The sequence below is a fragment of the Equus asinus genome, chromosome 18 (genome assembly GCF_041296235.1).
Source record: "Equus asinus isolate D_3611 breed Donkey chromosome 18, EquAss-T2T_v2, whole genome shotgun sequence".
NCBI lineage: Eukaryota > Metazoa > Chordata > Mammalia > Perissodactyla > Equidae > Equus > Equus asinus.
The window spans coordinates 26,629,905-26,657,807 of NC_091807.1; the positions used below are offsets into that span (position 1 = coordinate 26,629,905).

Below are 27,903 nucleotides of genomic sequence, written 5' to 3' on the forward strand. Positions count from 1 at the left end.
CCCGGGAGTGCGCAGGCGCGCTCGCGGGGCCGCGCGTCCCGGAAGCCCGAGAGGCGGCGACCTCTTCGTAGTGGGACGCATCGGACGACTGGACTTCCCCGGCCCCACTAAGTTCTCACTCGCAGAGGTTTTATTCTACCCCAGTGGCATTCCTGGCTGCTGCCGCTGTGAGGGAGAAGGACAGCCGGCACAGTTTCCTCGGTCAAATGGGCCGTTAAAGTGACGCTCGTCAGATTCGAACTTGCGGAGGAATCGTTCGGGAATCTTGGTATAATGCAGATCGGGATTGGGTAGGTGGCGGTGGGGACCCCGATTCTGCATTCCTAAGATCTTCGAGCGCAGTAGCGATCCTGCTGGTCCCTGAACCACACTGGGTAGCAAGGCATTAGGGAGAGGTCAGCGTGGTTGGTGGCCGTGGTGACCTTAGGTGGGACCCTGTGCACGCACAGAAATTTATCCCGACTAATAAAAGGACAATTTGAAGGCGACTCCAACACGAGACTTATTGCAGTGTTTTCCTTCTCAATCTAAATATACGCAATGCACTTTTTTCTTTGTTACATATTCATTTTAGAAATCTCACAAGTAAGATTTTTTGTAAACACTGATGTTCATTGGTATCAGGTATTGTTGCCAACTTCCACAACTTTTTTTTTTTTAACTAAAGTAAGGTTAGTAAATAGGTCTTCATAGCTGCATCCTCTACTTGGTGTTTTGTGAGCTTTTTTCAATGTCATTAAATAATCTACTTTTTTCTCCAATTTTTATGAAAAATTTCAAGTATATAGCAACATTCAGAGATAAATATATAGGTAAATATGAAAGAAGAATACCAGATAGTGATAACTGCTGGACAGAGAAGTAAAATAAGTTGCTGTGAGTGATCGGGTGGCTGTGTTACCTAAGGTTGCTCAATTTCTCTGTGAAAAATGACTTTTAAGGTGTGAATACAATTATAGTAAGATACCAACGACGGAAAATCAAGGGGAACAGTATTCCATGCAGAGGAAGCAGGTGCTGCAAGGGCCCCAAGAATGTGTTTTAGCATAGAAAAATAATGCCTGCGTGCTGAGTGATGAAAGCTTAAAAAATTATTATATCAGCAATAAAGAGCCAGAGAGCCAGCTTCCCCCCCAAGTTTAACCATCGTTACTTTGGCTAATTGGACAGGCTAGGATGCCACTTTCTTATCCCACTTTTATTCGATTACTAATAAGGATGAACGTTTCTTCATATCTTTTATGACCAATTGTTCTTTTATCGTGAATTACTTGTTTATATCCCTTCTCTATTTTTCTCTTGGCACCTGCATCTTTTTCCCCCATCGATTATTATGTCTTCTGTATAACTAAACTCCCGGGCGGCGAGGTTTATGTTTGTTTAATTCTCTTCGCAGAGGGCTTGGCACTTACGTATATTGCACCAATAAAAAAATAAAGGTTTGAAAATTTTACCCTTCGTCGGCGAGGTTAGTTCAAGACAACGTACTTAACTTTAAAAGTTGACTGGACAGAATCAACTTTAGGGAAACCGCGTGAAATTTAAATGTTCCCGTCTTAGCCGCCTTCTGATGTATTGTGTTTGAGTAAGGTAGACTCCGAACCGCTGACCAGCAGCAGGTACCCGTATTTTAGTGGCGTTTAAATAACTCCGTATTACATCCAAACAGGGAAAACTCATTGCCAGGCAGATTCCGACGCTGTAGGCTCTGAACTTCCGGTGCCAGCCGCGCGCAGGCGCCGATTAACTAGCGTCAGCGCCCGGGGACCCTGGGGGCCAACGCCACTTCCCATAATGCCGCGTACCGGAAGTTGTTGCTTTCTAGGGGTCACTCTGGCTTCGGCTCTGTCGCTCTCTTTTCGTCACCGGGAGGAAGACGGAGCTGACTGCCCAGCCGAAAGGCCCAATAGGGGATGCAGTTATGGGCGCTGTCGTTGTGGGTGAGTTCTGGTCCCACTGACTCTGACTCACGGTCACCGCTCGCCTGACTTCCTGCGCTCCGAGAGCCCGAATCCTCTGCTCCGAGTTGGTTCTCTGCTCAAGGCTCTTCTTCCTTAAGCACGTTACGCGGCCTCGGCCCGGTACCGCGTTCTCATTGGCTTCCTGTCCTGTCAGTTCCAGGAGCTGGCCAATGAGTTGTCGGTGCTGGCGCCCTTCTCGACGCCGTGGAAGCCGCGGTTCCCCCGTGGGTGCGGAGCAGTTGGAAGGGAAGGGGAGGTGTGGCGGGCACCGCGCGGCTTTGGGTATCCCGCAGGTTGCGGCTGGGTTTGCTGTTGCATCCGTATGGTGTGATTGGTAGGAAAAGCAAGCTCTGTCATCTAACCAGTTCGGTTCTCCTGGGGTAGGACAGATGTACGCAAAACTTGAAAGCCATATTGAAGACTTGCTGACAAAAGTTTGCCAAGCGCTTGCATTTTTAATGGACCCGAGCAGGCATGGGAAGACTGGGAGGGCAGAGAGGGATGGGAACTGGATTAATATGAGAGCCGGCAAGATGAGCTTTGATTCATATTCTCTGTGGAGTCCTGCAAGGAGTAATTTGCTAAGAAGGTAATTCTTCTCTGAAGGCTCGCCTGAAAGACGTAATAGATTTATTGATGTTTTATAGCTGATGGTACTCGCAGTACTCTGTTCTCACGACTCATTAGATGCCCTTTACAGTTGTCAAAAATTTATTGGAGCTCTTTCCACATCATTGAAGTGACTCCCTCCTGTCCTCTGCCTGCAGCAATTGCAATTCGTCTTTCCAGTTTTCCTTTGGAGTCTGGGCTTCTGCAGTCCTCAAACCAGATTTGCTAGTCTGTCTTCACAACTGCAGACTTCTTCATTCTTTGTCTTTGTCTTTTTCACCGGAGCTTGTTTGCTTAATTCTTATGTACCTACCTTTGCACCTTATAATCATCCTTTATGCCTCAGGTACTATTCTCTTTTTCTATTTCAATGCAAAAGGTATTTCTTGAGAACCTACTGTGTAATCTGCTATGTAACACTATGCAAGGTGCTATAGGCAGTTGAAAAGTAATGCCTGAAACCATTTCTTTTTCCTAGAACTTTAGATTCCAGATAGAGAAATGACATATGTCCAGGTTAAAGATTTAAGAAGCAGCCCACTGTTGTATCTGATTAGAGGACAAGATGAATCGTGTACACAATAAACACTGCGAAAGTTCAGTTGAGAGATTTATTTAGAGTAGAATGTTTGCCTAAGGCCTCATTGAAGTGGATATCTTGGAGGATTGGTAAGATTTGGGTAGATAGAATGTCCCCGCTAGAGATCAGAGGTATAGAGGTGTGCCAAGGTGTTTTGGAGTAGAGGGTCCCGAAGAGACTGGCTTGATTGGAACGGAGAGTGGTAGTCTTGGAACCAAAAGATCTGCATTTTAGTTCCATCTCTGCCACCCCGTCGTCTTTCCTCATTTTGTTTCTGAGTTTCCTCCTTTAGGGAAATTCTCCATTTAAAGAGTTGTTGTGAAAATCAAATGTTTATGAAAGGGCTTTGAAGAGCAAAAGCACCATATAATTAAAATTGAGTTCTTTGTTGGGAAGTAATGAGGTTCTTTGTTGAGAAGTAATGAGAGTCAGGATTACCAGAGCATTGGAGACAATTTATAAAGGACCATGAGGGGAGATCTCAGGAGTGTGGACCGGAAAACTGTTAAATGCTTTCCGTCAAGAGAATGATGTGATGAAAATGGCATTATTGGAAGATATATCTGGTACCAGAATGCAGCACAAATTAGAGGGAGTTGGATTGGAGGCAAGAATTTGGCTGCTATTTTTTTTCTAAAATCTACGATCTAGATAAGATAAATTATGTTAAGTGTTATTTTAGGGTGGGAAAAAGTTCATAAAATATATCCTCATTTTACATGTACTCATATACTTTGTGTTCTTTTGTTATTTGTTAATTCATTTATTTTGTAAACATGGGAGCTTGTTACATTTTAAATAATCTTTGGAAAGGTTAACGATTACTTGATGTAGCACTCATTTTTCAGACAAACCTTTCTGAATTACCTTTAATTACATGAACCCATTAAGAGCTAAAAGAGGAATACTTCTAGGGCTCTAAGGCAGGGCAGGATGACAGCCAAGTAGCAGAATTAATTGGAAAGTGTTTTCAACATGAACGTCCCAGGTCCTGCTTTCTGAGTATGTAATCGGAATTTTAATAAGCATACCAGGTAAAATCACTTTTATGGTTGTTGAAGTGATTTTGACACTAAGTTATTCTAATGTATGTAAAAAACAAGTTTTGAGTATAGTTTTTCAAAATCACTATATTTAGAGTTAAGTAGACCTCTATTGCTTTCAGCACTTTTCATGTTTTCTAGTTTTGAATTGTTGACTAAAGAGGTGAAGATGTGGTGTGCAGCTAGATTTGTCATAGTCTTCCAAACTGATTTTGGCAATACTGTAATAATGTAAATAGCTGAGAGTGCAGTTGTAATCAATTCTCAGTTAGGTGATATCCATCGGAGATCCTAGTGTGGAAAATGCAGAACAGTGTATCACATTTTATATCTGGCTTTGAAATTACTTTGTAAATTTTCTAACTCCCTTTAGGAGGTTGTTTTCAGAATTATTTTTAGTTTTTCTTAGAGAAATTATCAATTTAATTTGCATAGACTGCAGACCTAAGAAAGATAGCTTAGAAGGAAGGGAAATTATCTTAAGTTTCAAAGGACAACCACTATTCCACACTTATGTAGTGAGAAGTTGAATTCCTAATAGTGTGAAGTGCTGAGACTTTTCCAAAACTGCGTAAGAAGATGTAGGTTCTCTCCTGACCTTTACTTTTATTGAAAACCTCTTAACCTTACTAAGAATCAGTTTCCTAAGCTATGGAAAACAAGGGTAATACTATCGTCGCTACTTCAGGGTTCTTATTGAAAACTAGATGATATATGTGAATGGTCTTTGTAAATTATGAAGTGTGATAGACATGCAAAATAGATGTGGCTTAGTTATATTACTATCTACTAGAGAAATATAAAACATACTTTTTTTTTTGTCAAGCTAACTTTATCTTGTTTTCTAGATTGTTATTTTGTCTTCGTAAGTAATCCATAAAGTGCCAACATGGGAAAGAAACGGACAAAGGGAAAAACTGTTCCAACTGATGATTCTTCTGAATCTTTAGGTATATTTCACCAATTGAATCTTTAAAGTAATGTTTATATCCCTAAATGGACACACATTTTACTATGTAAAAGTGGGCTTAAGGTGTACATTATTATTATGTAATTTGCGTTTTAACTTAGTGTTTAGAGCTACATGTCATTTAAGTCTTTTCAGCATTTTTAATGGCATGATATTTCATTGACATAGACAACCATGGATCATAATTTATTTAGATAGTCTTTAGCTTTTCAGTGTTAGGAATGGAGAGACAGTAAACATTTTTGTAGCTAAATCTCTGTGCCCGTCCGCTTATCTTCTTAGTACAGATCCTAGAATTAGAATCACTGAATTAAATGGTATATTATTAAATTAAATGGTATAAATTAAACGGTATTTCAGGGCTCTTTTGGTTCTATTGCCAAATTGCCCTTCAGAAATGTTTTACTAATTTACAGCCCCCTAGAAGCATAATAAAGTGCCCATTTCCCCGAACCTTTCTCAACACTGGTTAGTATCATTTGTAAAAATTTTTGCTGATTTGCTAGTTGGAAAAGAGTATCTTCCTTTGTTAGTTTATGTTTCTTTGCTTACTGGGATTTGGTGGTTTTTCACATGATCTCAGTTACATTTATATTCTCTTGGTGCAAATTCGTTGGACATAAAGCTAGTTGTGCCACTGGAGTAGTTTCTAAACCTCCAGGGACCCTGCAACAGTTGACATCTAGAGTGGCTTGCAAAGCCGTTTACTGATCTGCTCCCAACAGCGTGTTCTCTCGGGTCCGGCTGCCCGTTTATACACATGTGACTGCCGTTCTGAGCAGATAGCATGCACTTTTACGTTTTATACCTCCATTTCTTTGTTCATGGGATGTGACCCTTTCAGATTGTTCTTTCCTCCCTGAGGGCAAAGTTTAAGTGTGAGCTTCAAAGTCAAAAAGACTTGAGTCCAAATTCTGGCATAGCCACTAAGAAGTTGTGTGACCTTGGGCACTAAATTTTAGTTTACTCATGTCACTGGGGATAGTAGTGTCTTCCTGCCAGGGTGGTTGTAAGGATTGAATGAACTAATGTATGCAAAACATTTAGCACAGTGTCAGGCTCATAGTAAGTGCTTAATCAGGATCAGAAATTTTTATCAGTGTTGATATCTTCTAAGTCTTTACAGACGTTGCCTCCCCTGGGAAACTTTTGTTGACTTTAGCCTTCTCTTCTGGTGCTGCTATAGCAAGTTTTAGAAATTGTTATGTATTTATTTAATTGCCTCTCCTGCCAGAATGTGAGCTACTCCAAGAGAAGAGCTGTGAATGAGTCAGGTTTTGGTTCCCTGGTATCTACCATAGTGCCAGGCCTGTGACCGCTCTGTTGTTGACTGGATGAAGGAACTTCTCTACAAACCTATTAAAATAAAGAGAATTATAAATATTATAAACAGCCTTAATTTAAATTGAGGTGAATTTAGGGTGGTAGCTTCAAAAAAGCAAAATTTCAAAATTTTTATAAAATCTCTTTATCACATAATCTCATAATATTCAACTATCAGATTATTTAACAATTTGTTTATAGAGTAAATTCATATTTGAAGTTCAAATCAAAGGTAATTTTGAGATTAACTAAGGAAAGCTGTATTTTACCTCTGTATTCCTTTATTTGTTTTAATAGAACCTATGTGCAGACACATTAGAAAAGGATTGGAACAAGGTAATTTGAAAAAGGCTTTAGTGAACGTGGAATGGAATATTTGTCAAGATTGTAAGACAGACAATAAAGTAAAAGATAAATCTGAAGAAGAAACGGAAGAAAACCCTTCAGTTTGGCTGTGTCTTAAATGTGGCCATCAGGTATGCTAAGATTTGGATGAATGTGGGATTTTATAAAACTGTTTGAACTGTCTTAGAGGGTATTACCTCAAAGCACAGTATGGGTGAGTAGGATGTCGGCTGGCCTAGATCACGTTCCCTGGAGAACAGATTCTGAGACTGAGATTTGTGTCTGCGGGGTTTACTGAGGAGAGTCTCACACCAGGAAAACAGTGAGGGAAGCAGGACTAGGTGGAGAGAGAAGCTGAACAAGAGGCAGTGCTACAGGGCCTTAGCTGATCCCACAGTGACCTCTGGCCCTCAGAGATGTCCTGAATTGAGGCGAGGGGCCAGGCCTTTGACTGGTGCGTAGACCGCTCATTGGATGTGGGCTGCCCCTGGGGAGGGGGACTAACCTTGGGCAAGACAGCTCCCTTCACTGAGGATAATTCCCAGGCGTGGACAGACAGACTGAACTGTGAGCGCTCAGCTGACCACATTCCTGGCGGCTGGGGGAATGAGTACCTTGGTCTTGGGGGGTGGATGGTATTTGGGTGGCAGAACAGCTCACAGGTATTGCCATGGTTCTAAAGGTCAGGGCCTCCTAATCACCCTCAGTGGTGGCGAGTTAACTAGGCAGTCCTGTCATGAAGCTTCAAAATGAGACACAGCTATTTTTTTTTCATTTTCTTTTAAATTGAAATTTTTTTGAGGTAATTATAGATTCACATGCAGTATAAGAAATAATACAGAGATGTCTCTGTACACTTTGCCCAGTTTCCCCCAGTGGTAACATTTTATAAAACTATAGTATAATATCACAACCAGGATATTAACATTGATATAATCCATCAGTCTGAATCAGATCTCCCCAGTTGTACTTCATTTCTGTGTGTGTATGTGTGTTGTGTATGTGCATATGTGTGTATTAAGTTCTATACAGTTGTGTCACCTGTGTAGATTTGTGTATCCACTGCCACAGTCAAGATACTGAATAGTTCCAACATCGCATGGCTCTCTTATGTTGCCCTTTTTAAATCATACCCACTTCCCTGCTGTCATCCCTCCCCCAGGCCCTGTATAGAACCACTAATCTCTTCTTTCTTTGAAAAATGTGTCATTTCAAAAATGTTATGTAACTGGAATCATGCAGTATGTAACATTTTGGGATTGGCTTTTTCACTTAGCATAATTCATCCAAGTTGTCTGTATCACTAGTTTGTTCTTTTTTGTTGCTGAGTAGTACTTCTTGGTGTAGATGTACCACAGTTTAACTATCCACCTGTTGGAGGACATCTGGGCTGATCCCATTTTTTGGCGATTATGAATAAAGCTGCTGTAAACATTTGTGTGCAAGTTTTTGTGTATGTCTCTCGGTAAAATGTCCAAGAGTGAAATTGCTAGGTCATATGATAATTGAATGTTTAGTTTTTAAGAAACTGCCAAACTGTTTTCCAGAGTGGCTGTACCATTTTACATTCCTACCAGCAATATATGAGTGACCCACTGTCTCTGCATCCTTGCCAGCATTTAGTATTGTCACAGTTTTTTATTTTAACCATTCTGATAGGTGAATAGTGATATCTCATTATGTTCAGACAATTTAAAAAAATTTATATGCCTGCAAAGGACATTTATTGTTTATTTGTATTTGAAAGGTTTTCATTGAACCTCTTAAAAGCATATGATGAGCATGAATGTATTTTGCTACTTCAAATTTTCCAGAATACATTTTCTGTTACAAATTTTATTTATTTTGCTACTTTTTTAATTCCTAAGGGTAAGACAGTGACAGTATTAGCTGTTAACTTTCGTCCTGCTATGGATGTCTGTTGCGCTGTTAGCAAGTGATTCTCAATTGTTGTCTTGAGACAACTCAGCCGTACATTTCAAATGATCTCAAATAGTGTTATAATTTTCAAAATTGATATCAAATTTTAATTCACTTATTTTAGAATTAAATGTTGAGTGGGATAAATTAAATCAATAGTGTATGATATAATAGTTAAAGGATTAGAAGCCATTGATAAGCATTTCCCCTCCAAACAATATTTTTAGCTACAGTAGAAACAGGAACATGGACTGTAGTCCAAGGGAGTTGGTGGCCTGGTTCAGATAGATACACAGTGAGGATGTATTTCTTAGCAGTGATTTACCCAGCTGGAGCCAGAAAGTTTGGTCATGTTGTTTTATGAATAAGCCTGCACATCTTGTAGGTGAAAATCTCCCATTTACTTGTTCAGTTAATGCTCATTGACCTTCCATTTGCTAGGTTTTTTTGGTAATGGATTAATTCTCTTTTTCATGCCTTCAGTATTTATAGTCCAGGGGAGAAAGGATATAGACGTTAACAACTTTAAGATATGGTAGAAAATAAGGAATGCCATCAGGAATTTACACACTGTTTTGTAGGAGTGTATTTACAAGAAGAATACAGTTTCTTATCTGGGAGGATGAGCATAGGCTCCTGACAGGAGGTAGCCTTTGAGTAAGATCCTCAAGTGGGTGGAATTTGGTCAGTGGCAGTAAAGGTAAAGGATTCCAAGACAAATGGAATAACATGAACGAAACTGTGTTGCTGTGAAAGCACTGAGTGTGTTTTTAGCCGGTGGATGGACTGTGAGTAGGAGAAGATGGGAGTTAACCCTGGAAAGGTAGATCGGGGTCACATGGTATTGGGTTTGTTGATTAGGAGTTGGAGAGCAATTCATAATTTTTGAATTGAGTGTATAGAATAGAGCTTTGTTTTAGGAACGTTAAACTGAAAACAGATACGTATGTGAAAAAAGAGGTTGAAGTTAGGGAAATATTTAGGCAGCTCTTAAGGACTAACTAGACCTAGACTAAGCAGACTAGACATAGGGAATGACTGCATTAGCGTGGTTTAGTTGGGACTGGACAGGGCAAGTTGGAGATGAAGAATACTTTTACCACATGGTTTACTAAATAGCTTCTCCCTTAGATGTCCTCAGTTGCCTATTCATATTTAAGTTTTAACAAAATCACTCTCTAGAGTGCGACATTTTATTTTTAAAATTACAGGAATGGCAGAATTTCTCACCCACTTCCTTGTTCAGTATAGATTGCGAATTCTTTCCTCTTTTGGTGAGTGTTTGTGGCTTTGAGGTTTATAATTCTGATTTTCTAGGGCTGCGGCCGAAATTCTCAGGAGCAGCACGCCTTGAAGCACTATCTGACGCCAAGATCTGAACCTCATTGTCTGGTTCTTAGTTTGGACAACTGGAGTGTGTGGTGAGTTTCAACTCCTGTGCCCATTGACAAAATTATTTGAAATATTGGAGAGTACAGGTGTTTGAAATGTTTAAGGAGCAAGAAAGTTAAAATTTTTGTAATATTTGTTTAAATCCCATCACTTTCAGAAGGCTAGAGAATGTGATGTTCTGAAAAGCGTTTGCCTAGTGTTGTACAAACACAAAATTGGTAGCATTTAGATGACTTAGGATTCTTCACCCTTTGTTCTTCTTGCTTGTGATATTGTAAAGCATATGGTAGGTTGTTTTTAGTTTAAAAATAGGACACTAAGAAGAAATCCCAGATAAACTGAGAATATAGTAAAATTTTGGCAGTGAATTTGCATGAAAATAAATGTCAGGCTGGTATGTGTATTTCCTATATTTTAACATCATTAAAACAGATTTTCGCATCTTTAAAAACCATGTACACAGCAGTGTTGATTGAACATCATCCGTCAGTTGTATAATTTGTTAGTTTTGATGATAGAGGTCTGTATTTTGAAGAATGGGTAGAAAAAGCTTTTGACGTTAATGTTGTAAATAGCCATTTCAGTAAAATGTTTGGAGTTTTTTCACAGTATTTATATGTAGCCATAATTTGGGCTAAACTTATTAATAATAAACCAGAGTTAATATGAATAGTCTTCTTCAAGAAAACATAAACATTTTATTTTCAGTTTTTCTAGTAGAATAACTTGACAGTTACACACTTTGGGCTCCAGGGATTATAATTTGTCCCCTTTTTTGGTTGTCAGTTTGTCACTTTTCTTCTCCGATTTTCGGGACACAGGTGTTACCTATGTGATGATGAGGTCCAGTATTGCACTTCAAACCGATTGGGTCAGGTGGTTGATTATGTTAGAAAACAAGCTGGTATTACAACTCCAAAATCAGGTAAAATCATTTGTTTCTTAATATATACTGTAAAGTTGATTTATACATCTGCTGATACGTAGATTTACTGTACTACCTAGCATTACATATAGGCAAATAACGTCAGTTATGGTTGATTTCAAACTAAGAAACTGTTTTTGGTTAAGAATGTAAAAGAGTGAAAATATAGATAATTTTAAGGTGTTAGAATTAGATGAGAATCTGAGAAATAGTCTAGTCAGATTGATGAAGATTCTGGACTGAGTAATGGGCAGTAATGCTCTGCCGCCATCCCCTGGCAGAGGTGCTTAAGATAGACAGCCCTACCTTTGCTGAATTTACTTTGTTACATGGTTTGGATGATATGAAAGTAAAGTACTTGTAATGCCTTCAAAAGCGAAGATACATCTCAGGTTTTTTCCTTGCATAAATAAACTAATTGGATTGGCATACATCATCTGCTTTAAGCTGGTTTAGATTTTTACATCACAGAAGTATCTTTGGCAGAGTCAGAATTGTTTGTTTTTTTTTTTTTTTGAGGAAGATTAGCGCTGAGCTAACTACTGCCAATCCTCCTCTTTTTGCTGGGGAAGACTGGCCCTGAGCTAACATCCATAACCATCTTCCTCTACTTGATATGTGGGATGCCTACCACAGCATGGCGTGCCAAGCGGTGCCATGTGCGCACCCGGGGTTCTAAACCGCCAAACCGCGGGCCGCCAAGAAGCGGAACGTGTGCACTTAACTGCTGCGCCACCGGGCTGGCCCCCAGAATTGCTTATTCCTAACTTCAGGATTGGTTCATGACTCACGGAATTCATCTAAAAATTTATTTCATGTCCACATTGTTTACTTGATTGCTTTCTACTCTAGTTTCATTTGTGGAAACTTTTGTGCTGTACAAAAGGAATTTATCCCGAAGCATAGGCTGTTTGGTTTCATTTGTCAAACTAATGCTTACGTCAGTTCTGAACATTTTTTGTTTATTGTTTTTTCTCTCTCAGTGGTAATTTACTTATATTTATTAGTAAAGATTTAAAGTCAAACAGGTGACACACAATGATATTAAGGAAAATTCACAAATTCTAGAACTCCGTCCCAAGTATAATTGCGTTTTGTATGGCTTTATTACACATTTGCTAAATCTTGTTTTCTTCTTCCTTTTTTTTTTTTAAACAGCAAAAGATAATGGTAATATTGAACTTGAAAATAAAAAATTAGAAAAGGAGAGTAAAAATGAACAAGAGAGAGAAAAAAGGGAAAACATGGCTAAAGAAAATCCTTCCACGAATTCTCCTTCCCAAATAACTGTGAAAGGACTCAGTAATTTGGGAAATACATGTTTCTTCAATGCGGTTATGCAGGTGCCAGTGTTAATTTCTTCTCCCTTTAGAAAAAATCTAGTGTTTTCCTCATATTGTAGGATGTTTTTGCATATTTATTACAGTATTGAGTTTTTTCCCAAGTAATTTATTTCTATATTTTCAGAGAAAACTCAAGGAAATGTTTACTTTGCATGATAGTAAAACAGTGTGCAAGGCACTGGGGTGCAGTAGGGTTCCACACAAACGTGGCTCCTGCCCTCATGGAACTTGCCGTTGGGTTCGGTAAGCACAGGATAACCTAAGACAGAAACAGATAGCTAGTTGCAAGGGGTGGCACGTGGTGGTGAGAGAACGTGGTGGTGGTAGGCTCACCCCTTCATATTGGGTGGTGGGAGAGTGCCCTTCTGAGGTGAAGTATTTATGAACCAAATAGAGTGGGCAGAAGAGCATGCCATTACTTTTTGTTTCCCAAGATAGATGAATAAAGACTGCAGTGTTGATAATGATTTTCTGTTTTGATAGAACAGATACTTCAGAAATATTTGAATAAATTGATATGCTTTTAAATAATTTTCCTTTTCTTTTCCATCCTGCATTCCAGAATTTGTCACAAACACCTGTGCTGAGAGAACTACTAAAAGAAGTAAAAATGTCTGGAACAATTGTAAAAATTGAGCCACCTGATTTGGCACTAACAGTATGTACTTAATTTTTTTTTATAATCAGTAATTTGTGAATGTCCCCATTCTAAATTATTTTAAAGAACTGATGCTGATTTTCACCTTTCCTGTTTGTTTTGTGTAGGCTGCCAACCTATTCAAGGTTCTCGGGCTAATAGAAGTTATCAGGGGCCTTTACATTTATTTGCTGTGTCTGCCAGGTTCTGCTGTGCCTTAGTGTTTGGTTTCCCTCTTGGGAATGTTGTTGATATTTGTGAAGCCCTAGGCGTGCATTGTTATTTTTAGCATCTTTATGGTGACTTAAAAGTTGTGTAGCCAAATGAATTTTACCGTATCCATTTTTATTTACATTTTGCTTTGGTTTTTTCAGTTCTTATGTAGTAAGTTTCTGATAATCTAAAACTAAAACAGTAGAACTGAATTCTTCATAAAACAGTCTATGACCAGAAGCTTTATCTTTTGATGTACATTTTGAAGTTTTAAATGAGGCAGTTCTATTAGGAACATTGGCAATGTAGGGTAACTAGTTACATTGTGGTAAAATAAATGATTCAAACATTTGACTGAAGAAAGTGATTTTTATTCCCATATTCAGGAACCCTTAGAAATAAACCTTGAGCCTCCAGGCCCTCTTACTTTAGCCATGAGCCAGTTTCTTAATGAGATGCAAGAGACCAAAAAGGGAATCGTGACACCTAGAGAACTCTTTTCTCAGGTCTGTAAAAAGTGAGTATCTGCTTTGATTGTACTTTCTGTGCATCAGTAAGATGCTGAGAAATGACGCGAAAAAATTAGTAGCTTTAGAATCAACCTCGTACATTTATTCAAGCATGGTTTATTTCACTTGGATTAGAAAACATTTGCTTTATGTGAAAATTAAATCTGCCAAGGGTGTTATTGGACTAAACAGAAATTTTGAGAAACTAGAACACTCTAAGATTTGGGATCTGATCCTAAGATTTTGTAAAAATAGTTTCATATTTTAGTAGACTCATTGTTGCTTTTCTTTTTTTTTTCCTTTTTATTCTGTAGAGCAGTGCGATTTAAAGGCTATCAGCAGCAAGACAGCCAGGAGCTGCTTCGATATTTATTGGATGGAATGAGAGCGGAAGAACATCAAGTTAGCAAATTTTGACCAGCGTAGTTTATAATCCCATCTTCATTCACTTGTCTGTCATTTGATGTCTTAAGGGTTGTTGAAGCAACGAACACTAGTTATTGAGCCATTGTACTTAAAATCTTTTTCTGCATCAGCCTTTTCAACCAGTATGTTTTAATCATTAGAATGAATGAAGAGAATTAGGAATGTTTCTCCTTTTCATGATGCTCTCTTTTGCCTGATGTTTACAATGTAATTGTCCTTTAAGGGTTCTATTGTACCTGCCTATACCAGGAGAGCTACGAAGTATGGGAAAATGTTTCTCCTAAAACGATTCCCAGTTGCAGGGCACCCTTACTCTTATTCTGACTGTGGTTTAACACAGCTTTTTCAATTTTGGAAGTATTTTCGTTTCGTAAGAGTCAGGGAACATTTGTTGCATTTTAAAATTTTCATTAATTGCCAGGATGTAAAGTAATGAATCTGTGGATATAAATATAATTAATAATAGTAATAATAGAGTGATAACAACTAATATTTATTTTCTTACTTCATGTTGAGCACTACTCTCAGTATTTTATGTAAATTGCTTCCTTAGTCCTCACAACCATTCTCAGGGGTAGACGCTGTTATCATTTTCTCACTCCATACGTTCTGAAGCTAGAGTGCAGAGAAGTTCAGTGCCTGGTTCAAGGTCACCCACTAATGATGGGGCTGGGCTTTGAGCACTGGAGTCTGTCCCTGTCTCGTTTAACCATTCTGCTTCTAGGACATGGTATTTCAGTGGGCTCTCAAAGGAGGGGTGGGCATGTTCTGAAAAGCTTTGGTTTAAATAGGTTAAAATCTTGAAATGATAAGACAGTGTCTTTATTCAGGGGTTAGTGATTGTTTCAAACGTATAATTCTTTTTAGCTCCTTGAATTAACTTTGAAAATGTAATTTTATAAATATTAATTTTTATTTAGTAAGTTTGGGGAGCTAATTCTTGATCACTTTCTTGACTTGATTACATATTTTCTAAGGAAAGTAACTATAAAATTTAAAGTTTAATAGTATATGTATCCATTTTATTACTTTTAGAGAGTGAGTAAAGGAATTCTTAAAGCATTTGGTAGTTCTACTGAAAAATTGGATGAAGAACTAAAAAATAAAGTTAAAGGTAATGTCTGACTTTTTGAACTAAAACACTGTAGTCCAATTTCTCTGTACCTTAGGAGAAGATGGCTGGCCACGTGTATTTTGAATCCACAGTTTTTAACATAAAATTTCTCTTTATCACCATTGATTTTAAAAAATTATTCAATACTTCAAAGATATTCAGAAAAATTTAACTTTTGGCATATTCTTTTTGTGCAATATTATAGGGAAATTAATAAAGATAGAATTAACATATCACATTTTTACTTTTCAAAAGCTCAGCCTTCTGATTAGCAATGATAAGTCAATTAAACTTGTCTGTGTAAGTTAGTTGCTGGTTTATCAGTTATGGAGCCACCTTCCTTCTTATTGCTGTGTGTCATTTAAAGATTTAGGGCAGATCTCTCCAAGAGAACTTTTTGTGATGGTGGAACTCTTCTATATCTACACTATCCGATACAGCAGCTGCTAGCCACATGTGGCTCTTGAGCTCTTGAAATGTGGCTGGTGCAACTGAAGAGCTAAATTTTTATTTTTATTTAATTTAATTAATTTAAATGGCTGCAAGTGACTAGTGGCTACTGTGTTGTAAAACACAGTTTAGAATAAGCACATAGCAACTCTTTGCCTCCTTGGTATTGGGCCTGGCCAGTAACAGAGAGGATTGTGTCTGCTGGCACTATCTGTCATAAAATGTGTTTATGTAAATGAGCACCTATCATTTGAATAAGACTTATGAATTTCATGTATTTACAAAATTGGGTGACCAGGTAGTAAAATTATTTCACCTTATACTAAAGTTATCAAGATTATTTCTGGGAACATAGAAAAAATAAAAGGAGGATTTTGTCTGAAACATTTTCCTGGGATTTTTTTTGTTTATTGTTTTGGTTTTTAAATGGAGTTCAGTCTTAGAGTTCACAAAGCAAGTTACATGCATTCTCTCCCAAGTGTGCTGCCAAATGTTGGAATGTTAGAGCTGGAAGTGACTAGAATATCATCCTGCCTAGCCCAGTCTCCTCATTTTACTACTGGAGACATTGATGTACAGAAAGTCTCACTGGCTTGCACAGTTTATTTTCCACTGACTAGATCTTGGGATCTTGGATAAGAAGTTTTTTATTCTTTTTCACGAGTGTGATTCTGTGATTGTGTTATGCTCAAAAGTGGAGTATATGCTGCTGACTATAGCATAAAAATAAAACTATAGTAATTATGAATAGAGAAAAACAAGTCTATGGGATGGAAAATTAAAAATAAAATTTTAGGGTTCGATAGGTAAGTAGTTTTGACTTATTCAAGTAATTGTATAAAGGTAATTGGTAAACATTTTCCCCCTTATAGATTATGAAAAGAAAAAATCAGTACCAAGTTTTGTGGACCGCATCTTTGGTGGCGAACTAACTAGTACAATCATGTGTGATGAATGCAGAACTGTAAGTAGATGTAGTATGGACTGGATTTATTCATTAATATTAGCAGAGTACAGTTTTTCAGTTGTTTCTTTCAAAAACAGAAATGTCTAGTTTCATAAGATAGTCTGTTGAACTGCCCAAATATGCATAGTTCTTTGCTGGAACTATGAGGACTCCTTATATCTGGAAGAAGTTAGTTTAACATTTTAATTTATTTCCCTTAACCCATAGTCCTCCACGCTGTGTAATTTTTTATTTCAATTTCTTAAGCCTTTATTTTAAACGTTAGCTGTCCCCCCGTAATGTTACTGTACAGTGTTTAACGTGAATCTTTGCCTTCCTTTTACATTTGCTTTTTTTTGGTTGGTTAAGGTCTCCTTGGTTCATGAATCTTTCCTTGATCTGTCTCTACCAGTTTTAGATGATCAGGTAAGACGATTGAGTTTATTTCATTTAAGTAGAATATTTTTTCCTGTGTTAGATTTTACGAGGGAAACTGTATCACCTTTTCCAAGTTTGTACATTACTAGCTCATGGAAAAATTTTCTTTATCTGTTTGAGATAGAAGAATTTTAAAGATCTGAATAAGAAATGGGGTAAAAACTTTTCTTTTAAAGAAGGATGGTGTATCTAGAATTATTCTTTTTTTTTGGTGAGGATGGTGGGCCCTGAGCTAACATTTGTTGCCAATCTTCCTCTTTTTTTTTCCCTGCCTAAAGTCCCACTACATAGGCTGTATATCATAGTTGTAGGTCGTTCTAGCTCTTCTATGTGGGCTGCTGCCACAGTATGGCTTGATGAGCGGTGCATAGATCTGCGCCCAGGATCCAAACCGGCGAACCCTGGGCTGCCAAAGCGGAGCAATACAGACTTAACCACTCAGCCATGAGGCTGGCTCCTAGAACTCTTTATAGATAATTAACTTGATTAGTTCACATGTAAGAAAGTATTTTCTTCTTATTAGAAGTTACTATTTATTCTCATTATTTAAGACTAACCACAAATCTCTTACAGTCTTAAGTTCATAAATATTAATAGACAGTATCTCAGTTTTTAGCCGTATTAATTTAGTTCCTATCAAGTAGTAGTAGGCAAAAAGAGAATGTGTTATGAATATTGCATAAATCATTTTTCAAGTTAATATGAATTAGAGGTTCCTTTAATCACTGTTATTTAGTGATTAAAGTCTTATAAAACTTATTTTCTCTTTCTCTGAAACTATCATTTACATGCAAAGAAAAAAGAATAAAAAGGAACACCTGTAGTGGGACATCAATCACTTATAAATAGAAAGTGCGTTTGGAAATGGACCTAATTACATTGTGATCCCACCTGCGTCTAATAAAAGTCATTGGATTCCTTTCTATTATACTTGCATGTGAAGTTACCTTTTTTACTGTTTTGTTTGCTTGTTTTCTCGGTATTTGAAGATTGCTTTCTAGTATTTGAGATGAATGAATTTTGTCCTGGATATATTTTCAAACATTGTGGAAAATAGGAGTAGAAAAATTTAGGTGACATGAAATCTCTTCACAAGCAGTAGTTGTAAAATTTTGTTTTTGGCCCATATTCTCTCCACATTTTTAGAGTGCTAAGAAAAGTATAAATGATAAAAATCTGAAAAAGACAATGGAGGATGAAGATAAAGACAGTGAAGAAGAAAAAGATAACGACAGTTACATGAAAGAGAGAAATGATATTCCTTCAGGAACAAGTAAGCACTTGCAGAAAAAAGCAAAGAAGCAAGCCAAAAAGCAAGCCAAGGTGGGTAATTAGGAAGAAAAACTACACTTTTCTAATTTCGCATTTCAGACTACAGCTGCATAATGACGTTTTGGTCAACGATGGACCGTGTATGCGACAGTGTTCCCACAAGAGTAGTACCATGCAGCCTAGGTGTGTAGTAGGCTATCTAGGTTTGTGTAAGTTCACCCTGTGATGTTTGTACGTCAAAATCGACGCACTTCTCAGCACGTGTCCCCGTTAAGTGACGCATGACTATCTTCAGTTTGAAGTCTGAATGATGTTGGTAGACATGTCTGTTATTTTAAATATAGCACTTCCATTTGGCAATTATAGAAGTAGCTCATTTAGTATTCTCTGCAGGGAAATTTCTTTGAGTATATGTGAAGAAAAGATTGTGCTTTTCTTTTGTGCAGAACTTTTGACAACTTTTAAAAAAAATTTTAATTCATTTTTAATGACTTTTTGAGTTGTTAATACATTGACATTCAAAAATTTTAAAATATATAAAGGTATGCAATAAAAGTCCCCTCACCTCTCTCCTTTTATGACATGGATAACCACTTTCATTAGTGTCTTTCATGTCTTTTTGGAAAATATGATCAAATACAAATAGGTAGTCTTGTTTTTCCTTCCCTGTAAAAATTATACACACTGTTCTGGACCTTGGTTTTTTTTTTTTTGTTTGTATCTTCTTAATTAGATTCTTAGAGATCTTTCCATTTCAGGACACAAAGATTCATTGTTTTAACAGCTGTATAGTATTCCATTTCATAGATGTATCATAGTTCATTTAACCAATTCTCTTTTGATTTAGGTTGTTTGTAGTCTTGCTGTAATGGCCAGTGCTGTAGTGAGTAACCCTGTACTTGTGTCAATTGTAGGGTACATTGTAGTTTTGATAAATGTTATCTAACGGCCTTCCACAAAGGTTGTACCAGTATAGTCCCACCACGAACATGAAGCTTCTTGTTTCTCCTGACCCTTGACAGCGGTGTGTTATCAAACTTCTGGATTTCTGCTAGTCTGATGGATGGAAAATATTATTTCAATGCAGTTTTATTTTCCGTTTATTTTAATATAAGTGAAGTTAAGCATAGTTATATGTTTAAGAGCCATTTGTGCTTCCTTTGAAGTATTCGTTTATACTCTTTCCCCATTTTTCTTTCATATATAACTCTATTTTTAGCTGAGGTACATCAGAAAATATTTGTGTCATTTGTCCTCTGTGCCCTTCAGCCTTCTGGTATTGTAAGTTAAGCCTCACAGGGACTGTCCTTTTAGTTACAACCAAAAATGCTAATCCCTTGAGTCTTGAGGCAGTCCAGTCACAGGAGTCTCGATGAGATGCCTTTTTGCCCCTCTACTTGGAAATAGGCTGCAAATGGCAAAGAAGGTGACTTTAGGGAGGAAGTCCTTTATTGTCCTCTGTACACTGGCTTTCTTGCTTCCTCCCTAACTTTGGGCCATTTGTGTCATGGAATGTTTTCCTCTGTCCCTCTACCCAAAGCAGTCCTGTTCTGGTGCATTCTTGAGTTTTCAGTCTGTTTTTTATCTTCTCAGTGAAACTTTGACCCAGTAGTTATAACTCACATGGATACGTCCCTTCCTGTTGTGTGTGTAGGCAGGCTCACCACGTGGTTTAATACTTGGCTACTTGGCTTCTCTTAGTCACTTCTCTTAGGACAGAGACCATGGCTTGCACATTTTTATTTCCTCCAGTGTGACAGTTTTTGATGATTGGTGATTGTTTATTCCTGCTTTCAATTAAAGAACTTTTCTTCATAATTTGTTTGATCCCAGAGAGTAATGGAACATGTAGAATCAGAAGTCTGGGAGTAAACTTGTCCTTATTAACTTGCTTATTTTTGATTGATAAGTAAGAAAACCTGATGTGCTCTTTCTCTTTTTCTCCCTCCTTCTCTCTTTCTATAAACAAACAAACAAACACATTTTGTACTTTTTACCCAGAACCAACGAAGGCAACAAAAAATTCAAGGGAAAGTTCTTCATTTGAATGACATCTGTACCATTGACCATCCTGAAGATAATGAATGTGAAGTTGAAATGTCACCTCAGGAAGAAGTGGATATGAATACCAACCATATCTCACAAGAGGAGCTTGTACATAAAGACTCTTACGTTAATCAGAAAGATTTGAATGGCCAAGAAAAAATGATAGAAATTTTAACTGACAATCAAAAATCCACAGAGGAAGTAGATATGAAAAATACCAACATGGATAATGATCTGGGGGTTTTGGCATCTTCTCCCGCTGAATGTAGTAGGGATTTAAATGGTGCCCACCTGAAGGAAGGGAGCGATGGAGAAGTGGACATTTCCAGTAGTTTCAAAGACCTTAACTTGAATGCTGCTCTCCAGCCTGATGAAATAAATATAGAGATTCTGGATGACAGTCATACTCCTGGGACCAAGGTGTATGAGGTCGTAAATGAAGACCCAGAAACTGCTTTCTGTACTCTTGCAAACAGGGAGACTTTTAATACTGATGAGTGTTCCATCCAACATTGTTTATATCAGTTCACCCGAAATGAGAAACTTCGAGATGCAAATAAACTACTTTGTGAAGTATGTACCCGGAGACAGTATAATGGACCAAAGGCAAATATAAAAGGTATTTAGATTCTCTCACGGAAAGTAAAGTTCATGTTCCAGGGCACATTTTGTACTGCATAGGTAGAGGACTCCTCTTTCAATTGTCTCAGGATTTGGGTGGCATCACTAAGTTCCGTCTTCTGTGTAAATATGTTAGTAGAAGGTTGGATAAGCAGAACTTTATTGGAATGGCTAGTACTCCAGCAGCAGTTAAAATGGGACGGTTTGCTCTCCGACACCTCTCCCTGTGGGTAAACTGTTCCCCTGGGATATTATCACAACAGGATCCTTACAGATAGTGGCTGTTTCTTTCAGTTTCCTGTCAGCATTTGCGATGGCCCTCATCTCTGCACCAAGGAAGCCACACTTTAATTCATCACTGTGCTAAAGTGACATGCCCAGTGCAAAGTCCTGGGAGTACTGGAAGGATGGTGCTTTCTTACAGTCTACCTCCAATATGGAACAGGAGGATATTGATAATTCCCCTCCTCCCTTTGTTTTTGAGTCTGAGTAAAAGTGGGATAGGGAGCGATCATGGATTCCGAAGGATTCTTACTAGAATTGCTGAAACATTTTAAAGATTTTATTTTTCCTTTTTCTCCCAGAGCCCCCCAGTACATAGTTGTGTATTTTCACTTGTGGGTCCTTCTAGTTGTGGCATGTGGGACACCACCTCAGCATGGCTTGATGAGCAATGCCATGCCCGCGCCCAGGATTTGAACCGGTGAAACCCTGGGCCGCCGAAGCAGAGCACATGAACTTAACCACTCGGCCATGGGGCCGGTCCCTGTTGAAACATTTTAGAAGTCTAGCTTTTTATTTATTTACATGTTGATACAGAAGGTAGATTGTGTTGATCTTACAGCAATTCTGTTTGCTTTTAGAGCAGGTGTGGGCAAACTGTGGCTCACAGGCCAAATTTGGCCTGCTGCCTGTTTTTGTATGGTCTCTGAGCTAAGAATGTTTTTTATAGCTTAACATTTGAAAATGATTTTACGGTGGAGAATGCTAACTTTGAACCCTAGTTAACCAAAATGTTAACTCTCCAAAAATAATTCCATTCTTCTTTTCAGTATACTGTAATCGTATTCAATCATTATTATTATATTTTGAATTCCATCAGTAAAAATTTGTGGAAGATTTTCCTTAATATGTAAATAATGACAAAATATCCTTGATTTTGCTTCTTGGTCTACAAAGCCTAAAATATTTATTATCTGGTCCTTTTCAGAAAGTTTACTGATTCTTGCTTAAGGTGTTTAAAATGAGTTTTATAGCAAATCTGAATGCTTTAGAGGTCTAAAATGATTTTCATACTGCTAAAATTTCTTTCTTTCTTTAGGTGAAAGGAAACATGTTTACACCAATGCCAAAAAACAGATGCTAATTTCTCTTGCTCCTCCTGTTCTCACTCTTCATTTAAAGAGATTTCAGCAGGTACCCTTGTTTGCTACCCAAAATTTCTTTTAAATATGTAACATCTGCTTTATTTGTATTGTCTCAACATGGTGCTGGTTTCTTTGGTTTTCTCTTATTTCTTAATTCTAACTTCAAAGAAGTAGGAAAGTAAAAGAATGTATATGGGTAAGACAAAAGGTTTGATGAAGATACATGTCAAGGTGGAGGAGAAATTTGGGCACAGTCCTTCCTCAGTTGTACTAGAACTCATGTTGCTCTTTTTAGTAATATAGCATCTTACTCTAACCTTAATTTCAGGTTAAAAAAAACCAGTTTACTAGCTATATCTCACACTTAGGAAATTTCATGATGTTTTCCTGTTTTGAGTGTGGTATTTTATTTTTACTGATCCTTGATAAAAAGACATTGGTACCTTGGAATTTCATCATTTTGGTGACCCCCATCTTTTCTGGAAGACTTGCTGTAAGCAGCACTAGTTTCAAATTCAGTTCCAAATTGCCAGAGTACCTTCAGAACGTCTTCCCTCCTATGGTTGGTATGGGCTTGGTTAATGAGGTGGGTCTCTGAACAATTCACTAAGCTTGGTTAGAGAGTGAGGCTGGGACTGTGTGCTTCCCAGGAAAGTATTCTACTGTGGCTGAGTTTGAAACACTCAAAACCTCTGGGCTAATCTGGTTTTTCTGGATGGCTAAACCAGAAACCTTGAGAATTTTCTCATGGGAGCAGCTTTCTTAATGTTTTGGGAGTGTGTGTGTATGGTGTGCACTTAGCAAAAACAAACTAAGAATCAGTGGTCAGGAAAAATAGAGTTTCTTAGGAAGACTAAACTAGGGCTGGATGTTGGTGTTCTTTCTGGCTTTGGAGTGGGGCTGCAGTTGACAATGTGTACAGCTTTTCCAGGAAAAGAACTCAATCTGTTCTCTCTCATTTTTAGGCTGGTTTTAACCTACGCAAAGTTAACAAACACATAAAATTTCCGGAAATCTTAGATCTGGCTCCTTTTTGTACCCTTAAATGTAAGGTAGGTGAAAGTAGTCCTTTTGGAGAAACGCTTTCAGGGAAATCATAGCTTACCAAATACTCCAGCAGCAACTCACATAAGTGTGAAGTTGATACGAATTACTGAGTAGAGTGGGTCTTTGATCTTCGCACCTTTATAATTTTAAGATCTGTGATGAATCACTTTGAACGTTTGGTTGTTATTTCAATTCACCATTTTTTTGAACCCTCATTATTGTGGCAGACATTGTCTTGGGAGTGAGGGCACAAAACTAAAGGTGAGCAGATACATTCATGCATATCCCAATTTAATATGGTTTGGTGTTAAAATTGGTATACACAGAGCTGGGGTGGTATGCACTTAACCCAGCTCGTTGGTGGGTCAAGGAAGTTCTGTGAAGGTAGACCATGCCTCAACTAGTACTTAAAGAAGGAGTAAGAGTTAGTATGAAGAGTCAGGAAAAAACAACTTTTCCAGGCAGTGGGAACAGCAGGAGCAAAGGCACAGCAGCCTGAAATGGCAGGGTGGATGCTGGAGACTGGCAGTATAGGCAGTTCTAGAACTTACAGTACAAGGTCTAGGGAACGCTGGGAGATGGAGCCAGAGAAGTGAGATAGGGATGAGACTTCGGAGGATTATCATGGTGAGGAACCTGGGCTTTGTTAGGGATGCAGTGGGGAGCCACTGAGGAGTTTAAAGCAATGGGGTTACAGCCAGGTCTGTGTATTACATAGGTTACTTGCTGAAGCAGGGAGGCTGGATTTTTAAGAGGCAAAGACTAGAGACCGAAAAACTAGTTTGGATGCTGTTGAGTTAGATCAGTCAATAGATGATGAGGGCGTAAACTAGGGCAGGAGAGGGGGAGATTGAAGGAATATTCCAGGTTGTAAAATTAACCAGGCTTACGATCAATTGACTCTAGACAATGAGGCAGTGGCCTTTAAATGGAGGCTGAAGGTGGTGCAGAAAGAGGAGTTGATTCTTGATTCCCAGGGCCTGGTTGAGAACTAGGCAGATGGGGCAGGTGAAATGCCCTAAACTGAGTAGGAAATACAGGAAGAAGAGCAGATTGGGAGGTAGAGAAAGGATAATGAGTTCAGTTTTAGATACTTTGTGTTTCAGATATTTTTGAGATATTCATGGGGCTGAGGCCCAGGGCAGAGAGGTTAGGGCTTGAGATAAAGATTTGGAAATCAGTACATAGGTGGTAGTTAAAACCATGAGAGGATAGGATCCCCTGTGTAGAGCATGGAGAGAGAAAGAAAAGAGATGGTAATGACAACTCTGGCGAGCATGTGGGTCTAAGAGGCGTAGGTAAAAGAGGAGGACACCACCAAGGATCTCACCGAATCTCCATGTTGAAGAAGAATTTGGAGAATCAGAAAAGCTATACTGTTGTTCTGTATATACTCAGATTTCAGATATTTAAGTATAAACATATTAATAAAGTCTTTCTGTGCCAAATTTAAAATGATGGAAATTCTCCGTTCCTCCCTTCCCAATTAAAAATTCTCCAAGAAGGGTATTCAGAGCTGGTGGGTAGAGTGAATTGTAATTATTTTTATGTTATCACCATAGGGCAGGGCCATTTTTGCTGGTAAACAGAAACCTTTGGTTGGATTAGTTTTGAATACAACATCATCAGGAATCCATATTTTGCTTAAAATGCCATTGCCCTGTGTTCAAGTTTCAAGCAAAGGAGTAAGTGGCTTCAGGGTCAGAATATCAGAGAAAAAAACTAGAAAGTATTTATGGATTAGACAGCATAGAGGTCATGGCAAATTTTTCAAAAAGTGTGGGTAACATCAATGGGTTGAGAAATAAATGAGAATATTGGAGGTAAAGCATGTAGATATGTTAGAACCTTTGCTGAGAATTGGTGGATCAATGAAGAACTTTTTTTAAAGTCTTGGAGACTTAAATAGGTTTGTAGGCCAAGAGAAAAAGCTAGAAGTTGAAGATAGAGAAAAGAGAGAGAGAACTGATTGAGCAAGACTCTGAAGGAAGCCGGAAGAACTAGGATGAGGACACAAAGTTGGGAGTATTGTCTCTGAACAAGAGAGAGAGGATACTGCATCTTCCTGAGAATGGGCAACTTGTAGTTGGGTAGGTTGTGTCTCAGTTTTCCTGAAGTGGGAGATGAGGTCAACTATGGAGAATAAAGGGTTGGGAGATAAGGAGAGGCTAAAAGAGTAGTGAAAGGGTGGGCCAGTTCCTGTGAAGGACATCCATGGAAGTGGCAGCTAAGAACGAGTTATAAGGTTATATGGTCATATTGAGGACCCTGATGAGGTAGAAAATCATTAATTTACCAGTCTGCACACTGTTGTGTAATTTTGTTCCCTGGCAATAGTAGGTGTCTGGGTGTGGGGTTGGGGAAGGTAGGTTGTAGCATTCAGAGTAGGGTTTTGTGAGGAATTGGATGTGGTGGGAAGATTAGTGGTGGGTGTTGAGAGATTACTTTTGAGAGTGATACATGTGGTCTAAGTTCTCAAACTTTAATGTGCTATGAATCATCTGGGAATCAGTAGGTCTGGGGTGGGGTCTAAGATTCTGCATTTCTAATAAGCTCTGAAGTAATGCTGATGCTGCTGTTCCATTACCACGTTTTGAGTAGTGAAGATACAGACTTTCTGTAGGATTAGGCTAAAAGAGGCTTCATAGGCCGGGAGAGAATGAGGATTGGAGGATCCTGTTAGGTTGAAGAGTATAGGTGAGTTGAAAGTTTGAAGAATGGAAGAAATGTGGACTGAGACTAGAAATTAGTAAGATTTCTGAAGTCATACAGTTCTGAGTGATGACCAGTTCTAGAATACAGTCCTGGTTGTAGTTGGCTCCTATCGGGCTTATTGATGGACACTGAAATCCCTGACGAAGCCAACTGGATTTGGAGTGAAGTGTAAAGTTCTTCAGTGAATAGGGGGCTGTAGATTAAAGAGATGACAGTAATATTGAAAGACAGTGATGCCTGTTCAGGAGGACTTTTTAGAAGAGAACATAAATGGAGTAGTCGTCTGAAAGTCGTCCCCAGCTGGGAGAAACATGTCCGTGTTGCCAGCCCAATGGGATATGGGGTCTTCAAAGAATAAGCAGCCTCTGCTCTGGGTGGGGAAAGTGAGCACGAGAGAGGTTCAATGTGCTTCTCACCAAATCCCTAGGGGGCATTTGAAAATGTGAGGGGTGGTTTTTGGCAAGAGCTCAATGCTGTCCTCTTGCTGCTAAAGGCTTACATTCTGGGCAGGAACTAGAATGATAGAGTTGTGGAGGTATTTTGGAATTATCTGATCCCAAGACTCCCAAGGACTCTGGCGAGTTCAGTTTGGTTATTTAAGTATCTGGGCCAGGAAATTGATTATAGCAAGCGGCCTCTGGTTTATGTTCTTCCAGCAGAGAAACAACAATGGCAACTTTCTAATAAAAACACAAGTGTGACACTACTCAGGCTTTGAAAAGGTAGGGAGAAAATAGTAGTAAAGTTCAGCTTCATGAATGATTTCTGCATTCCAAAAGTAAGGGTTAGAGACCCTTTCATAGTTTAAAATTATCTTGCCAAGGGCATCTGTGTGAGACTAAAACTAACTTTTGAATTCCATTCATTTTTAAAGAACGTTGCTGAAGAAAATACAAAGGTACTGTATTCCTTATATGGAGTCGTTGAACACAGTGGTACCATGAGGTCAGGACATTATACTGCCTACGCCAAGGCACGAACTGCAAATAGTCATCTCTCTAATCTTGTTCTCCATGGTGATATTCCACAAGGTAAGAAGTCTGGAAAATTCTAGTATTCAGCAGATTATGGCAAAAGCAAAAAATAATCAACTTGATCTTTCCATTTATATTCAATTTTACATTTTCTCAACAGATTTTGAAATGCAATCAACCAAAGGGCAGTGGTTTCACATCAGTGATACACATGTGCAAGCTGTGCCTACAACTAAAGTACTAAACTCACAAGCGTACCTCCTATTTTATGAGAGAGTACTCTAACAGTTTCAGAAAGCGCTTTCTCTGGAAACATGTTTATGGCTTTTATAATGGCTGTAATAATAATAAAGTAAAGACTACCTGTAAATCATGTTCACTTAAAATGAAATACATGCCAGAAGGAAGCAAGTTTATTGAAATACTTAAGGGAAAATACCTAAAGTTTACAGTGGTTTTGTATTGTCATGGTGGTTTTTTCCTGCTTCATTTCTGGAAAGGATTCAGAATTAAGTCCTCTGCACTTAAGTGTGTCTGGGTGGTGGGCTGCAACACATCAATAAACTGACTTACCCCCAAAACTTGTTTTATTACTTAGAAGATTTTAAGTTGTATTGACTTAACCCTACTAGGTGACATTCTAAAAAATGTTTGAATGACTGGCTAATGAAACTTCAAGTGTGTTAAGTTTTTTAAAAAGTGTTACTTTGATAGGTA

The 27,903-nt window shown here is 38.3% G+C and overlaps 1 protein-coding gene across 6 annotated transcripts; it reads left to right on the forward strand.

Annotated features, from left to right (window-relative positions):
- The first annotated feature begins 1 nt into the window (after position 1).
- USP16 (ubiquitin specific peptidase 16) lies at positions 2–27,855 on the forward strand. 6 transcript variants are annotated; one of them, XM_070488736.1, is made up of 19 exons: positions 1,802–1,940; positions 2,729–2,916; positions 5,042–5,143; positions 6,784–6,962; positions 10,069–10,172; positions 10,965–11,068; positions 12,227–12,411; positions 12,974–13,069; positions 13,648–13,778; positions 14,085–14,172; positions 15,232–15,310; positions 16,633–16,724; positions 17,076–17,132; positions 18,291–18,467; positions 20,418–21,081; positions 22,405–22,499; positions 23,416–23,502; positions 27,087–27,243; positions 27,347–27,855. In XM_070488736.1, the coding sequence occupies exons 3-19, from the start codon at positions 5,083–5,085 to the stop codon at positions 27,469–27,471; spliced, it is 2,481 nt and encodes an 826-aa protein (XP_070344837.1). In that variant the 5' UTR covers positions 1,802–1,940; positions 2,729–2,916; positions 5,042–5,082; the 3' UTR covers positions 27,472–27,855. The 6 variants fall into 6 exon arrangements, with proteins under 6 accessions (XP_044607076.1, XP_044607079.1, XP_044607075.1 ...); XM_070488737.1 differs by lacking the exon at positions 1,802–1,940 and adding an exon at positions 2,163–2,550; XM_044751141.2 differs by lacking the exons at positions 1,802–1,940; positions 2,729–2,916 and adding an exon at positions 2–290.
- The last annotated feature ends 48 nt before the right edge of the window (positions 27,856–27,903 follow it).

Coding starts and splice junctions, on each gene's coding strand:
- USP16 (XM_044751141.2), top strand. CDS start 5,083: ATGGGAAAGAAACGGACAAAGGGAAAAACTGTTCCAACTGATGATTCT. Junction 5,144..6,783: donor TGATTCTTCTGAATCTTTAG/GTATATTTCACC, acceptor TTGTTTTAATAG/AACCTATGTGCAGACACATT. Junction 18,468..20,417: donor AAGCCAAAAAGCAAGCCAAG/GTGGGTAATTAG, acceptor CTTTTTACCCAG/AACCAACGAAGGCAACAAAA.